This window comes from Diuraphis noxia, unplaced genomic scaffold, assembly GCF_037042655.1.
Source record: "Diuraphis noxia isolate RWA-SAM2 unplaced genomic scaffold, SU_Dnox_SAM2 contig0003, whole genome shotgun sequence".
Taxonomy (NCBI): Eukaryota; Metazoa; Arthropoda; class Insecta; order Hemiptera; family Aphididae; genus Diuraphis; species Diuraphis noxia.
The window spans coordinates 74,575,500-74,594,106 of record NW_028301713.1 but is presented as its reverse complement, the minus strand read 5'-3'; the positions used below and the strand labels follow the sequence as shown (position 1 = coordinate 74,594,106).

The window sequence follows — 18,607 nt, the reverse complement described above, 5'->3', positions numbered from 1 at the left end:
AACATATAATATATGGGGTTATGGTGATCTGGTAATTATGATAATTAATATTAAAGTACTATATAAGCATCTCATAATTATGTAATAAAAATTATTTTAATATAATAAATGGTTAACTGAATATTGCATCCACTTGAAATGTGACGTATTAAGGGTTACCATAACCTTATTATTCCTTACAATACAACATACTATTTAATACCTAATTCAAAACTACTCGTTTGAATTTCAATTTACTGCACAAAGGCCAAAATAATAAGTAAGTATAAATTTGTATTCATTATTATACTTATATAATGATAATACACTAACACAGTTATCACTTATCAGCAGTGCTTGACTATATTTTGCTTGAAAATAAATAGTGGAAGTACTCTGATGATTTTCGTACAAAATGTACATCTTTATACGACCCTAAAATCTAAATTGAAAATACCGAATATGACCACAAGAGTTTTTCCCTCCACAATCCCCATAGCACCATTAAACCTATTATCCACACCAATAAATAATGATAATATTAATTTTATCTAAAGTGGCCAGGTGCCCAAGTCTCAAATTGTAACTATAACAAAAAAACATGTAAAGCCTAAGCGGACACTACTGGATATGCCTTATCTTCAAAACAGAATTAACAAAAGACATTTAATAATTGAAACAAACATTTTTAACAACTATTCAGACTTCATTTCTCAAGTGCATAAAAAAAAATTTAAGTCTTCATATTTTTAAGGACAGCATAATATTATATTAATATGCTATATGTATAGTATATTACTACATTTGCAGTACTTACTTCTTTCATTTCATTAACAATCCACTATGACACATAGCTGGCTGAATTGAATGTTTATGTATTAGAGTTATACATTTTAAGAGTGAAGAGATATGTTAAGGGTTTAATGCACTTCAGATTGATTCACTTGAGGTCGTGCGGACTACATATGGAATGGTTTTGAATATGTCAATGAAAATTATTTATTTTTCATTCAATTGGTCCATGTCAATTTCATCATTTAGGAAACTATCTTATTTCATGTAAAATGTATAATTACCATTCACATAGACTTGAATTAATGTATATGATTATTGCGTATCGCTGTATCAGATATCAATATTTTAAACAGTTTTATGCAAAAAAAATTATAAGCTATTTGTAATTTTGTAAAAAATTAAAACCTAAATGTAAAACGGTTCCATATATCCCAATTAAAAAAAATATATGAATACGCTAGAATATCTGAAAATTTAGTTGGGTACTCGGTTATCCTGCGCACGCTCCCACTTCTCAAAAAAAATTCAAACACTGGTTGCCGGATAAAATTATTTTCTTAACTGCCGCAGTCATTATTCATGCACGATTATGTGTATTCCGTTTGAGGAATCTCGTGAAACGTGCAAAACACGATAGATATTAATATTCGATCGGACGGCGATCCGCCGGCTTATATTATTATTATTATTATTATTATTATTATTATTATTATAGACTGTTGGTTTCGGTTTCAACCATGCTCGGTAGATCGTTGATGCGATTATACGATTATATGGGTACTATAACTATACGCTCAATAACGGCCTTCCCCTGCTCCCAAAAGTGTACGCTGCTTATTTTAATATATTAGTATATTGTATATAAGTATATTGATAACTATTAAGAAGACATACACGAACGTTGAGTTGTATTATAGGTATACCTATACGTCGACCCATGCCGATTGCAGTTGCAGATAATGATAATATTATGATAGATCTTTGGATTCGACTCCTACAATTGGATTCCCGAGATTTTGAAAATAATGAGATTTCGACTTTGCGCCCGTCACATAATATTATAATATTATAGTACCTATAGGCCGTTCGGTCCGTACAGTCATAAATCACGACGTGCAATTAATTTGAATTGATAGAAAAAAATCTAAATATCTTTAGAAAGTCGTAACAGTATAAAGTTCGTATATATATGTATACCTATCATATACTACATTACGTAGAAGTTTCTTAAGTCTGTTAGGTACCTCCACGTTGTAGTACGTCTGTGGCATATCTGTAGCCCGTTGTGGTCGTCCGTCGATACTCCTTTCGTTGTCGAAGGTATAATACACGTAATTGATTTTATCGAAATAAATACAAATATATTATTAGACGATAATTTTATGTTTGACATCACACAATATATCGTGTTACGAATAAATCTTTTATTATTAATATCGTATGATTTGTTTGTGGTTCAATTTTCAACATGATATAAGAGGTAGATATTAAATATTGGATGTCATCTGCAGTTTAGATTTATTCCATATTGTAGATGATACCTAATCGTTCTAACTATAACGTATCTGTTGATTGTAAATCATATTATAATTAAACTTTATGCTAACATTATTAAATAGGTATATTATGTGAAACTTAACGTATTAGCTAGGTTGGTTTGAGTTTTGGAATGTGCTTCTATTTCGCATTTTTTTTCTTATATTAATTTAATAACTTATTTGTTATAAATGTAATAACATCCGTTTTCTGTAAAGAGAGAATTTGTGATTTATAACATAAATATTATATAAAATATTAAAATATCACCTTCAATGATGTGTATCGGATCATATAATATAATATATTCTGCTCTACCTATAACAAAATATGTATAATATTAGAATTATATAATATGAGATATGTAGTTCCACGTGACTACATTAAGATAATATAGTTATTTCGAGGGAAATAAAAAGAAATCTTTCGGAGGAAACACGATATTTTAAAAAAAGAAACATTTTAATTGAAAACGTTTATTCAGATGAATAAACTAAAAAAAGTCTATTTCAAATGAAATTCAATTTAACCATTTCCATATTATTATTATTGAAAAAAAATTTAGGCACCAATAAAGTCATCTGTGTCATGACTGCGTTATAGGTACAGGCACAGATTATAATGAAAACCGAGGCTTTTATGAATTCAAATTTAGAATATTAAAATAAATACATCTAATATTGTGCACACTTGATGCTTTTTTTTCAAATAAAAACACACATGTGAATAATAATTATTATTATCATATTAAGTGTATATTATATGACCTGTCGACGCGTACAACTGTACAAGATTAAAGACGTGAATATTATGCAAATTGTGTCTGAATAAGAGAACGCGCGTCGTGTTGTCTGAGCATCGAACAGTGAACACGCCGCCACGTGATATTTGCAACGTTTATACAGAAACACTGTCATCGTTGTCCAATTTCGGCGCGCTTAAAATGTTATTTCCAAAACTATACGATTGTGCCATCCAGGATCCAGACTACAGCTATAGCTATAGACGCTATAGTCCGTCCGTTTCTCGCGGGAGGAGTTTCCGCCGTTTCCGGTATATAATGATAATATAATGTAATTATCTTATCGAATGATTTGGGCGTTTGCATACACATTACACACGCACGCACGCACATACACACATACATATACAAGCGCGTGTCTGTGTATAATAATACGGCTATAACATTACAAAACTACTTTGTAATTGACTACTTGTATACCTATCATATGATAGTGGCGTAATTACACTGGGAGGTACACAGATATGACGATGCATGTCATAACCCCCAAAACCAGCGTGACCTTTCTTTATGTGTGAAACGTTATTTTTGCGCATCGTGTATTATAAATACATGTCCGGATAATTGTTTGTTTATCCGGATGTCTTAACGTTTTTTATATACCCACGGCAATTACAACGTTAGTTTTTCGTCGTAAATTCATGCACAGTCACATATAACACTATTATAAACAGTAAATTTTTTCTTGGTGGATTTGATATGATCGCGAGCTGCACCAAGTGATGTATAGCGAGTGGATTTGGTATCAACCTTTTAACAGCTAGGGATGGCAAATCCATGACGCGCGAAAAGATTTTGAGGTCACGCAAAAAATTTAAATATTTTTATGGGTGGCTACAAGTTGCGTTCCGCGGTAAAAAATTTCTTCCGAATTGCGGCCCGAGTTTTTTTGGGATGCATACGAATTGCGGCCCGAGTTTTTTGAGTTACATATGAATTGCGTCCCGGAATTTAAAATTAAATTAATTATATGTATGTAATTATATTTTATTATGTTATAATATGCATGCATTTATGCATTGATTTTCATTCAAATATGCAAAAATATTCAAACAAAAATGCATGTTAATTAAATTTATTTAGTTTAAAAATGACAATTATATATAATTCATTAAATGAGTAATATGGACAAAAAATGTATTAAATATCTATTTGAAATAATTGATGTATACCTAATGTAGTTATTTAGCTACCTATGTATTTTGTATATAGTAGGATGTTGCATTTTGAACATTCACTCATCTAAATAAAAAGTCATGAACAAAAATAAATTAAAATAAATTTAGTACATTTTTATAATATTTCAAAGTTACCTGAAGAGTTACAGTTGACTACTAAAGACTTAAATTTTCAGTAAGTCATCGGTTTTCAGTAAATATTATTATTAAATCGAGAAAACTTCGTTCTACATCCGTTGAAGATATCAGGACGTACTTACTACTTATGAAGTATACCAAGTCACTGCATGATAGGCCTTTCGGTTAAGATTAAATTATCTAGAATTGAAAAAAACCCGGGCCGCAACTCGTCTGTACCCAAAATAAACTCGGGCCGCAATTCGGATTAGACCTTTTTTCGTAGATATTTTTCGGGACGCAGCCATTTTTATTACATATAGTACATAATATTTTACATGGCACGTTCGGAAAAAAAAAGGTAATTTTCGGCGCGTAACGTTCAAATAATTTGCCACCACTGCAGCGCACCTTATAATATTATATCCGACCTACGCTCAGCGGTCGCAAAATGAAGGTGCACAACAACTTTCTGGATTTTATCCCAATCACTAAGAATCATTTATTTATAGTTGAAACTAGGTATTGCGATAAAACAATATAAGTTCATCCATCGTATCTTATAAATAACACCTAAGATTGAAAATATTGGTTTTTAAAAACGTGTTACAGTAATGGTGAAAAATGTAATAATATTTTCTCATAACTCTGCAGCATAGGACGCGTTTGCGTATGGCGAACAAATATAAATGGAAAGAAACTACACACGGCTTGGATATAAATAATACAATGTATTACAATATCCATATGATATGCGTAAAATACGATTACGCGAAATACGCGTGACATAACATGACAGGTACTCAAAACAAAATCGAAAGCAAAAATAGTAACAAATAATAATTTATAGGTAAAAAAGAAAAAAAAAAATCAAAGCTACAAATCTATAACAAATACTTAAGGGGTGAAGGTTCAAAACTGTAAGCTGTACGTCTGGCTGTAAGCGTTATTGCCGCCGTCTGAGGGTTCGTCGTCCAGGCCGGCCGAGGGCTCCTTGAACGACTCGTCCGCCTCCTCCTCGTCCTGTTCCTGGGCGGCGGAAAAGTCGCGGGCTCCCGGGCCGGCGGCCGTGTCCATCGCCAGCCGGTAACCCTCGCCGAACCGGTAACCCACGTCTTCCAGCAACAGCTCGCCGCCCACGTCCTCGTCGTCCGTCTGCGCGTCGAACTCGTCCTCGGCATTCGCCGCGGCCACCGCGCGTCCGTGGCCGATCACCTTGTTGTACTGCGTCACCGACTGCACACACAAAAACAGTATCGGCAAATAGTTTTTTTTTTTTTTTTTTTTTTAATTTCCCTCCACAGATTCACGACTGGGTGGTCCCAGACGATACGACCGTATGATGGGTAAAAAATAGTAAAGATTTTAGTTAATTGTTGTAGCTACTTAATGAAAAAATTGTATTAAGAAATTTGTAAATAATATTATGAAAAGTGTTTATTTATTCCTATTTATATATAAATAGTTTTCGTTCGTACAACTTAAAGGCTTTCGAATGTAAATTTCAAATATCTGATGCATAATAATATAAGCCAGACAGACTATACATAACCAATCATTAAATATTTAGTGATACCTTAAACGTGATTTAGTGTCTATTATTGGTCCATTAAATTATAGTGAACCACTAAATTAATAATTTTTTTACGCAACTCGGGAATAATATTTAAAAATATTATATATACCAAGTACCAACACTTCAACAAGCGTCTACAAACTTAAACCCTATCCAACTCACAGCTTTGTTTTGTAAGAATATTTTTCCTCGGTACATAAATAGAAACTAATAGTTATTTTTCTGACTGCCCGATCAAAAATTTCACATGCCTAGGTTCATATTATTATGCTTTTAGTATTTTATACAGTAACAAGAGAGATAGTATAAGCAGCTACATATAATAGGTACATTCGTGCATATTTGCGAAAATTTTACATGTCGGAATGCGGAGGTATTTAAAAATAGTATTTACGGAAAATCGCACACACGTAACTTGTTGGCTTTCATACAAAATTACACTGTTGGTTTCACAGGCGTCGTGTTCAAGTCGACCATTTGCCCCTTCCGAATGAGTGTACAGCAAAATGCGTTTTTTATGATAGTTATAAGTACTGTGAACGTCGGGGATAATAACACAACAAAAACAACAACAAATTGGTCGTAAAACATTTTACTGTATGAAACAAAACGAGCTAGCAATACAATATTGTACAGTATAATATTATGCAGTGTATATTATAATATTGTCATCGGCTTTTTTTTTTTTTTTTTTACTCTTTATAGACAATTGATATCGAAGTAGTTTGTACTGTCTATCATTTTTATATGTGGTCGCTTCTGTCACAAATTATGGGATATCTGAAAGCTGTGCGTAGAGCGGCTTGGAAAATGTTCGGTAAACGAATTTGGCGTACGCTGAAAGAAAAACAAAATTAACTAAACAACCGGAAGTACTATAGAGAAATAATTTATATTACGGTTTATTGCGTACGACCAGCATAGTTCTTTGTTTTCGCTCACGATTTTCGTTTTCAAACTTTTTGTTATTATAATAATACACCTTGCATTATGAAATTATTCGCATAATGGGAGGCAGTTTTGTGGGTAGTAAAAATTGTAGCGTAAACATTTATCATAAAGTTAATTATGCACACATAAAATAAAAACAAACTTTAGGCATGTCAAATGTGAGAAAATAAATAAAAGAAAAATAATTACTTATAAATAATAACCATAACCCTTATGTACTATATAGTATATGCAAATGACGAAACTCAAAGATTTATAATTAAAAATTTTTAATTCTACGACCGTAAGAGAAACGAACACGTAGCATACTAGCATGTACTGCGGTATTACAGGTTTTTACAAGTACGTCATCTACACCTAACCTAAGCTATGTTATATTATTCAGTCGCAGTTGTCGAATATATTTCTTAATCGTTCATTCCTATCTAATATCGTCGGCGAGAGTATTAAAATAAACGAAAAAATTATATTATTGAATAATATAAAAAATATACAACACAAGTTCCAAATTAACCTTTACCTTCTACAAACGGCTAATGGCCATAGTTGATGAGCTCAAGACCAACAAAAAAAATCCAGATACGACCATGCTAAGTATAATAATATATATACGGGTTCGAAAGTTTAAGAAAGTGCGTAATAGTAAATGTAAGGTTTTTTCTTCATTATATATGCGAAAAAGACTCAATGCTGTTAGAAGAAAATCCGTGAATTTTTGTGATTTCCCATTTTCGGTACAAATGTATTTGCGGATATGGCCTCGTCAGTGGCGCCCAAACAAGTTAGCAAATACTTAAACTACATGTGCTCTCGAGAGTAAGTGTAAATTACTGGTGTTGCAGGGAAGTTTATAAATTTATAACAAACATTTTAGTATATAACTGTGGAGTGCAGCAAAAATATGTTTTTTAAAATAAAAAATAATAGTGTTTTGATGGGTTACTTTTTTGAACTGTACTTGCACTATATACCTTTTTGAATCACTGGCTCTCAAGCGACTATAGGAGACTAGGAGAGTAACGCGTTAAGTGACTTTTTACGACAGCCCGTGGTAAGGGTATAAGGGTTGACGGTATCTAAATTGGATACCGGTATTTCGGTATAAGAACCGATATACCACGAAAGAAAAAAAACCGTCAACTCTTATATAATAATAATATATATATATACGGATAATTACTTCAGTATTAAACGATACGTCGGTACTTTGGTATTATACGAAGTATACCGTACAAACGGTATTTGTGCAATAACCGGTATGCTCAAACAACCGTCAATCCTTTAGCAGCGTAAATGATTTATGATAATGAAAACGTCCACTTGAAAACGCAATGAGAAGGTAAAATAAATTTATCTCAAAGAATTGAATGGGTAGGAACCAACCTTGAAATTAGCGGTGACTGGCTGATGCTTTTCGTTAGTCTGCAGTTTGGCCACGTTGTTGACCAAGTCGATGTCCACGTGCTTGACGACGTTCGGGTCTTGGTGGTCGGGCACCCGCAAGTGTATCACGTTGTACGCGGGCGGTTGTGCGCTGCGGCCACCATCACCGCTTTCGTCGTCGTCGTATACCGCATACTGCTGCTGCTGTTGTTGTTGATGCTGCAACTGCTGCTGGTGCTGCAGTTGCTGATGTTGCTGCAACTGCTGTTGGTGCAACTGCTGTTGCTGTTGGACGACCGCGCCGTGCTGCACGTACTGTTGGATCTCGGCTGGCATGAACGATCCGAGGCCCCGCGGCTTGGATGACGGCACGAACTGCACGCGACCGCCGGACGCGGGCCTACGACCGACGACGGACGCGGGCCTGTGTCCGCCGTTCTGCTGCAACACACCGCTGCTGCCCCCCGCGTTGCCATGTTGCTGTACCAGGTAGTCGCCGGCCTGCTGTAACTGATGCAAGTGCAGCTGATGCGCGGCGTTGTGCAACAGCGGATGATGACCGCGGTTGTGGTGGTCGTGTGGCAACTGTCGCGGCGGCTTCTGGACCGGCTTGTGGCCGTGTCCGACGATGCCTACTTTCCCGAAGTGCTTGTGCCCCATGTACCCGAGGTGCTTGTGCTGGTGGCCATACGCGCCGACGTGCTTGTGGCTGTGCGTCGATTTGCCCGCGTGCCCGTGCTCGTGGGCCACCTTGCCGCTGTGCTTGTGGTCGTGCACCACTTTGCCAGAGTGGATAAGCGGTATGCCTTTTCCGGCCAGCTTGTACGTGTGCACGTGATTCACATGCTGCGGCACTTCTTTGGGCACCACGATGATGATCCTGTGGTGTCTACACAATACGACAACATATACCATTATTGAACAGTTATATATGCATTTATATAATATGATAACGTTCAACTCTATCGACATTGTATTACGAATGATTTTTTTTACAGGCCGTTTGTGCGTAACTTTTATAGTTTTATTATGCAAAACATTAGAAAGATATTTAAAATGAAATGTAATTATCCCATATTTTAACTATAGATTGGTTAATTGGTCGTCGTTTACAATTCACAAAATAACTATAAGATTATGTTATTATTTTATGATAAGAGCTAATAAAATGATATTCGACTATCTAATTATTATACAGTTCAGATAGATTATGATTCGTTTAAATTATAGATCTTTCATTCAGTATTTATATAGCGTCCTGGTTATCCCGAAAAAAAGAAACAAACTAACACTTTTGTCCCGGTAATATTGAATAATCCATTTCGTTTGTAACATATTTTAAAATTGTTTCAAAAAGTAGATAAATGTTTTCTTATTATTTGGAATTTTTAAATTTAAATGGCGATTAATTAATGATATAGGTATTGCGTTTATTTTAAAGGGAAAAAAACAAAATGTCACATCGAGGCAAAATGTTTACTAAGAATTTGTAACAGAAGTATCAAATATTTAATTTAATTTTTAATATACACCTTATACCTGTTATCCATAAATTATTATTAACATAGGTCCTAACATCGAATATTTCAATGTTTTTTCATCTACAAAAAAAAACTGTCAGCTGCTACTTACCTATTTAAGAAGTAAATATAACCTTTTATATGGTCGGATTATAACTTTTGAGTTTTAGGAAACTATGCCCACTTCCGTGCTTTAATTAACCTACTTGTAAATTGCAAGTACTTCAAACGTGAATATTGAGTGAGATTTCTATGTATAATCTGCACCAGTCTGTACCTACTAGAATCACGGAGCAGTCTTCTTTTTGTTCGATATTCATAAAACCACAGTATTTCCGTGTATTGTTATTTATTGATCATAACTCATAAGACTTAAATGTGTTATTGAACCATTGAACCAAAAAAAGTCTCTACGGACCAAATAAGGAGTATAACTCGATTTAAAGAAATCATAAAAATTAGTTTCAACAGATATAATAATTGTATGTTGCATTTTTAGTATCGGACATGATCTACAGCAATTACTTTACTATTTTGTTTGGTCTCAAATATGAAATAATCATATAAATAACATATTTGTGGTATGCACAATTCATACTTTCACACTTGTTTCGAAAACATGTTCATGGGAAAATAATGTAAATGTTCGACTTACTCGTGATCTTCGGCAGCGGTGATTTCGTCTTGATATTCGTCAGAATTTGGAACTTCTCGACGTGGTATCGTGTCTTCCGAATTGCACACCGTCGCCGTGAGGATACAACCGATCAATAAACCGTGCCAAATTATTTCCTGACACGCAATAACAACGGTTACAGAAAAATAATTGTTTTAAATTGAAATGAATTGTATGAAAAACTAAAATAAACACGCCAATGCGATGACGAGTGACGACATCTTTAAATTATTGTAATTTATACTGTTAAATTTAAGACTGCATACTATGGACATAATAACTATATAGATTATGATTTTTCAGTAAACTGACTCAAGTTGTCGCAACAGATGTAACTAGAAGGCGGCATCTATAATTTGATGTAATTATTAAACGCGAAACCGAAGAAACGTTGTCCGACCAACCGTTTGGATCTATATAGGAAATTACCACAGTCAACAATAATGTCGACCGTTAGTTTACTAAAATAAATACGCTCCATAGCGATAGAAATATTATATAATATGATGTGTATTTAAGTAATTCCTACGAGGAAACTTAGTTGTAATAATTGGCTCTAAACTCCGGGGAAACGAGCCAGTGGACAATGTTATAGTCTGTGAAATCATATAGATGTATGTATTAACGACAGTCTCAGTTGGGCCACCGAGAAATAAACACTAATAATAATAATTTTCATATATACCTATATATACAACTGCAGAAGATTTGAAATAAAATCAGGTACCCATTCCATGGACACGTTTTGTGATAAAAAAAAAAAATAATAATAATAACAAGACGGAAAAAACCCCAACGAATATCTTTCGATTTCTAAACGTTATACGATCAGACCGTTTCGAGAATTAAACGAAAAAACTATTGGCCTTATACATAATAAATACTCGTGCATTAAGAATTAAGATAATATACTGTACAAGGCACACGTGACAAGTTTTCTGTGCACGTTCACCCTGGTTCGATCGATATAACTATATATACCCTGGTATCTGATTTCGACACATTTCTCGGGACGATCGGGTGGAAAAACTGACCGTGGATAATCAACAAGTGATTATAGGTCCAGCGTTCCGGTTCCTAAACCCCGCGGAAAACTATAAGTCCGCAAACCGAATTCGACGACAACATCGAACGTGTGTAAACGCATTGGGGGGACCCGCAATGATGTCACAACAATTTTGTTTTCCTTTTACTATCGACTATCGTTTAGAATGAAAACAATAATAATCATAATAATATCAATTCCTATTTCAACAGATCACACCATGGAATGTTCGATACAAAACGCATATAGGTATTATATAAATTATCTGTTAACCATATTTTGTTCATAACATTTCATAAAAAGTGCAACGTATATAATAATATTATTGCGTACGCGGTACATACGCGTCATATTATATAGGTATCATAAGTTACTTATTAAAGCATTTAATCTGCGTGTACCTGTAACGCAAACACAGACATATTATTATAATAATATAATACTCTGTACGCAGTCACGCATTACAAATAATTATAAAATTTAAATACCACGTGGTCGTGTGTCTAGAAACTATAGAAAGTATCGAAATACTAAATCTGCGGTGAGGAGTATAACGTATGAGAATGACGTCCGGCGATCAAACTGCAGATAACCACGACCCTATATTAACCTCGACTACCAAAATGTATATACATCAAAGGCGATTTCTCGCTCCAGACATGCGGTTCGATCGATCGGTCGATGATCAACGACCGTCCAAACCCAGCAACACACAAATAGTATTTATTACGTTTTGTATGCAGAAAGGACACGGGAACAATATTATCATCGTCTTGTCCGATACGTAGGTATATATATACGCTAAAATCACAGGTCCGATACAAATATAATAATATAATGATTGGTATTTTGTTGATATTGAATGAAAGCGATGAATGTGGCGTGGACAGGACATGCTATGGACATGCACGCTGTACAATCACTCATCGTTTTTATATAAAAAATATTAGATGTTTGGCCGTCTTCTCCGTTGCGAAAAGATTTGAGGCGCACCCCTAAACCTTCGATGTTATTATATATTATATTGTGTATTAAAATTATACGTTTATATACTTTACCATTGTATGCGTTTGTGTCAACTAAAATTCATATACGACGACTTCGGTGTTCTATAGCTATTGTCCACAATATTATTACTGTTTACAGTGTAGTTTCGTATATTGTACGTATATAAAAATCTATATAGGTAAGCTATGTATAAAATCAAAGTTACTGAAAATACATATTTTCATCTGACGGCGGCGCACTGGGCGCGTACGGCATTGTTGTGGGAAACCGATGAAAATCAAGATGTCGACGAAAAAATTGAGTACCTACGCCACCGGTTATTATACTTTGTAATAACGTGTTATTCCGTAAAACAGTTACACTTTCAGGGTAAGTATCGCGATGTATTCGATAGGTAATAATATGACAGTATAATATACGCGTGTTTAGGTTCGGCCGAACGGGTAGACTACATGTGGACCCGAAGTAGCCGGCGTTTTCACTTTTAATCGCAATGGTGGTTTTCGCTATGAACGTGAGCCGGCGGGGGAAACGCTCGCGCCATCAGCGTGAGTTTTCCAGCAAAACCGTCTCGGAAAAACGGTTGCGCAAACACCGCGAAAAATCGTGGCGGCGTGTGCGTTGCAGTTCGCAACACATTTTGATATTTCTGTAATGCACCTACAACATGCGTATCATAATAACACAATATTCATATTACGCGTGTAGCGATATAATAGTGCCCGCTAGGGACCAGGGTGTTCATCCAAAGCCGCTCGAGATGATGATTATGTATTTGTATCTTATTATTTTCGGACGAGATTTTCTCGTTTTGTTTTCAACAATATCAATGCATACGTATACCGCGGCTGTAGGATATTACGCATAATTTGTCTTTAGTTGCTTCTTGCTTATATGTATATAAATATATACGCAAAAAAAAGGTTTTCCGCGGAGATAGCGCAGTCGAGATCATCTTTACAATAGGTGATATACAAAATAATATAATACAAATAAATACAAAATAATATACAACAGTACGATATACAATTTTTTAATCATTTCCACTATCGCATTGTCGATCCGATCGCTATTCATTTACTATACAGTCTAAATGCGTGGTGTTTATCCAACGAAATATTATTATAGTTAACAAACACGATTATATTACAACTGCTTAGACTTTAATTTTTTGTAAGTCGTGAAGTATACAAAAATATTAATATTATTAATTATATTAATTAAATATTACCATAACGTTTTAAGTTTAGTTATTAGCTTATAAATATTAATAACTAATATTATTACATTTATGTACAACAAATTACAGTTACTGAGTTACTACTTTAATATAACATTCTTTTTTTTAAGGTTTTCTATTTTTATTGGACTATCCTCTCCAATTTCGTCCAATTAATAAAAGTGGAGATATGTGTAGTTCCGAGATTAAATAAAATTTTTATAGTATAGATAAATATTGAGTAAAATAAAAAAATTATGAATGGAATTATTCAGAAAGAAATTTTATATTTTTTGAATGACAGTAAAATTATTAAAATAGATTATTTTGTTTATAAATGATATCCAGTTACACTAAAATTTGATAAAGTAGTCATACAAATATAATGTGGATTTACACAAAACTTTTTTATAAATTCTTGTAAGGAAAATGTATAAAAAACTTTGTATTGAATTTTCTGACCTTTGGTGTTATAATTTAAAAGTTAACAGTGTATAGCTACATAATAATTTGCAAATTTTCGCAATTTTTACGAATTTAAAATACTAATACAGTTGTTTTCACTATTACCTATTTTCAATATTTTTTTAATTGCTGAGTCAAAACTTGTAAGAAACCTGATATTCAATTTTTGACCATTTTTATTCACAAATAAACATTTTATCATACATAAGAAGAATAAAAACTAAATAATAGCCAAACATTTTAAATGTCAATAAATAATTCAATAAAACCAAATTTATTTTTTGATTTTTATTTAGTCAAAGAAATGCTGTATAAATATTTGATGACAATTCATAGTCTCAAAATCACATTTACTTGATTTTTTATATTAGGTAGATTATTAGTACCTACAACATAAAAACAAAAGTGAATTTTTATATTGGGTTTGTACAAATGTTCCCGTGTTCGTTAGTTTTTTGATTTTTTTGCAAATATCTTATAAGTAATATAATTTTGAAATTCCCATTGTCTAAGCTAAATCCAATTTACTACTAAACGTTTTCCTTCAAGTTGTGAGTTCAGTATTTTCCATTCTAAAAAGATTTTTTAGCCCCAATGAAAATAATCACATCTTTATAAAATCTATCATTATTTTTCGAAGACTTGAAAAAAATCTAACTCGAAGGCTTAGTTCCTGGAATTCCACTTTTCTGAACACCAACACACTGCCTATGCAGTGGATAGGGCTAGATCGTTTACAATCATCGTTATGATCGCCATATTATAGTATTATGTATATTATATATTATACAACATTATGTAATCTTATTCGGTACAAAACTTATCGTAATGCTTAACAGTTACTACTGTTAATGAATAAATAATGGATATTAAAAAAAAAAATCTTAAAGGCCAGTCGTGTGTAGACTGTCCACTTTATGTATAGAATATTATGTGATAGGTATTTATAGTATGTTATACACTACACTATTGATCTAAGTGTATTATCCGGCTCCGGTGTTCCGGAACAGATACGCTGTAGATATTATGCTTATAATTCGGTGCAGTCGAAAAAATTTACATTTATTCGTATGGATAAAATATGTATAACAATAATAATAATAATGTGCGTAATATTTTTTCAAATAATATTTATTCGGGTAGTCGGGTGTACATGACACAACATAATATACGTAAATTATTATAGAATTTCCGTTATTATATTACATATATATATATATATGCATTGTGTGCAAATATATTATTATATAGGTAACTATCAGTTGGTATAATGTACTATATACTATTTTTAGGAATTTCTTTATAAATGCAACGTGTGCCAAATAATGGTATATGATTGGCTATTGATTGCATTCAAAATAAACGGTACACGACTATTATTTTAGGATAACGCTGTAAACACACAATAGTGTACCTACCCATATAATAAACTGCGATTTTGTGGTGGTCCATATGCCAATAACCAATATAATATACAACCGTTTTTAGGTTACACACGCGTTAAAAGTGGCGGATCATTTCTTTCTCTCCCTCTATCTCGGTGCAATACAACACAATAATATTTTAATGTGTAATAGGTACGTGTATGAGCGAATGTGCAGGCGGCGACTGTACGTGGATTACAATAATATAATGTAGCCATACCCATACGTACGAGTCACCGGTTTTTGAGAAATTTCGTTTTGATTTTTATCATACACATATGGACCATAGCTCCGGAGAGGGTTTAGGGGGTTCAAATCCCCTTTAGCAAAATATGAAATGTAAAAATGTCTATTATATTCTAAAATTTAAAATGTTAATTTTTTAAATCAATTTTTTCTTAACTGAATAAATACTTAATATATATAATATTAAAGTAAATGTATACTATAGTGCCCAAGGTGTATTGATATAGTGCCTATAATGCATCATGATAATTGATAAGAGTTTAAATAATAAAAAAAAATATAGAAACAAATTAATTCCAATCATTGAATTTTTTACTATGTGGTTACCAGGAATTTCCTTTAAGAGTATGAAAAAAGTATGGACCCTCCCCATATAAAATTCCTAGCTACAACCCTGATACAAAGAAGGTATATATGATATGATATATAATATTTCTATTATCTATAGTCTGCACCCACATCCGACTATATATTATAAATATATACATGAATAATACCACATTATACATGTATCAATCATATATACGAAAGCTACTAACGTGTCACATTTGATTATCGCCGACTGAGGTATAAATGAGTAAAATTGTTTAAAAACAGCCGAAAAATGCGAAAATAAATAAATAAAAATTAATTATTAATTTCACTTGCAATTGAAACACATTTTTAACCAAGACTTACGGCATAATCTGTTTTTCAAATTTCTCTATCAACTTTAGTATCAAGTATTCAAGTATAAATATTTTAAGTTTGAAAACGTTAGGTATAGGTATTTTATATTTCAGTAGGTATATCAGCACAAAAATTGAATTTCTATATTGAAATGACACTTTTAGGTTTGAAGAAAAAGTAAACAGGTAAACATTATCTCATTTGGTGAAAACTGAAAAATGTTATCGGTGATATGGGATGATGGAGAATAGACAATTGAAAATTTTAGTAGAAAAGATGAACGATTATTTTTATTACTAAAATAAATTATATTATAGACAGGAATTTGAAGAAAAAAATATTTTTCACCTCTTTCTAAGCATACTTATTATATATTCGACCCAATTGAGTGGAGTAAGTTGAAAATTCCTGTCCCAGGCTAAAATGTTATCCACTGAATATACATTTTCTGTGTAATATAAGTTGGAACTTAAATAACTAAAAATTTCAATGTACAACGATTTATTTGTAAGAATAAAATATGACATAAGTATATATATTATACACCTATAATATCCTAATTCACCATCATATTGGGACTAGGTGTAATAGGTAGGCACAATTTTTTTTAATACATTGATTAGCTTTGCATAACCTATACAAAAATCAACAGTAAATGAAATAAATAGTAAATAATGCATCAAGAATTAATAGTTATTATAAATTATTATCCGATTATGAATCGTAATACCTTACAGTTTTCTATATAGGTAAAACATTAAATGTAAAATATTATAATATATTTATCGGTCGTTAACATTTAGCGGGTATCTATATTATATTCAAGTCACTGTCACTAAACCATGCTATAAATCGTACATGTAAGACGTATATATGATATTACCAAAAATTTGCATTATAAAAACTATATCTATATATATATATTATATACCTAATCATAATATTGTTTAGGTTGTTATGTGTGTTTTTTAATTTTTTATTCACGACAAATTTAAGGCTTCAAAAAAATGACCTTGGACCGTGACCAGAGTATCTACCTATACATATAATATAATAACATTATAAAAGGTGTACACACAAAAATTCGAAACTATAACAACCGGAAAAACGACGTTTTAGTGTGATGAAAGTAAACGTGTGTACTTGTCAGTTTGCAATTAAATATGATTTATACGCGTACAGTCGTATAGATAGGCCGTAAACGCTGACACGCACACTGCTCAAGACTTCGCAATACAATGTATAAATACAATATAGAAATATATGACATAATATACCAACGTGTATAGAGCATACTGTACCTGCATTATTCAGACGGGAAAAAAATTGTGGTCTCATATTTTATTCGAAATATCATATTATGTTAATATTCGATTTACCTAGTAGGAATTTAGGTAAACCTCGTACCTACTCGTATATGATGGTGGTATTATTTGTTTTTATTCTCAATACAGTGAAACCTCTAAATACCGGTCGCTTAAACGTCGTCCGCTATTTGGAAGTGCCCGCAATTAATAGGGGATATACAGTAAGTACAGATTTCACCGTACCCGAAATTCCGTCCGTTATTTGGAGGTGTCCACTATTGAGAGATGTCTGTTAAAGGAGGTTTCACTGTACTGACTTTATTTGATCATAATTTTGCCTTAATACTAAATACTTCTTCCCTTAATTTTTAACGATGTAGGTATTTTATTATAATTATTTTTATTTTTATTATAAATAAAACTAAACTGCAGTATTTTTGTTGTTCTTTATATTATTGTATTTAACATATTTCTTTCACTTTGATAAATGTTTATAAATTACAGCAGTCTCCCCTACACGTATAACTACATGTCTACATAATTTTATAGTTATAGTTATAATTTAAATTTTTTAACTTTTAAAAATAATTTACCTTTTGATAACAAAACCACTTTCCACTTATTTTGTTTTTGTTCACTTTTGCTTAGTTCAGATTAACTATAGGTTTTTAAAACCTCATTTTCAAATAATAATAATAATATTTCATTATT

The 18,607-nt window shown here is 32.5% G+C and overlaps 1 protein-coding gene across 2 annotated transcripts; it reads right to left on the bottom strand.

Annotated features, from left to right (window-relative positions):
* Positions 1-5,118: 5,118 nt before the first annotated feature.
* Positions 5,119-13,048, bottom strand: LOC107164572 (uncharacterized). Of its 2 annotated transcripts, none has more exons than XM_089223964.1 (4): positions 12,617-13,042; positions 10,493-10,629; positions 8,318-9,206; positions 5,119-5,643 (listed from the first exon to the last, which is right to left on the bottom strand). In XM_089223964.1, exons 1-4 carry the CDS (start codon positions 12,617-12,619, stop codon positions 5,320-5,322), a joined length of 1,353 nt encoding a protein of 450 aa, XP_089080090.1. In that variant the 5' UTR covers positions 12,620-13,042; the 3' UTR covers positions 5,119-5,319. The 2 variants fall into 2 exon arrangements, with proteins under 2 accessions (XP_089080090.1, XP_015367920.1); XM_015512434.2 differs by lacking the exon at positions 5,119-5,643 and adding an exon at positions 5,675-6,820 and having other exon boundaries at positions 12,617-13,048.
* Between the last annotated feature and the right edge of the window lie 5,559 nt (positions 13,049-18,607).

Coding starts and splice junctions, on each gene's coding strand:
- LOC107164572 (XM_089223964.1), bottom strand. Junction 9,207..10,492: donor ACCGCTGCCGAAGATCACGA/GTAAGTCGAACA, acceptor CGTATTGTGTAG/ACACCACAGGATCATCATCG. Junction 5,644..8,317: donor CAGTCACCGCTAATTTCAAG/GTTGGTTCCTAC, acceptor TTGTGTGTGCAG/TCGGTGACGCAGTACAACAA.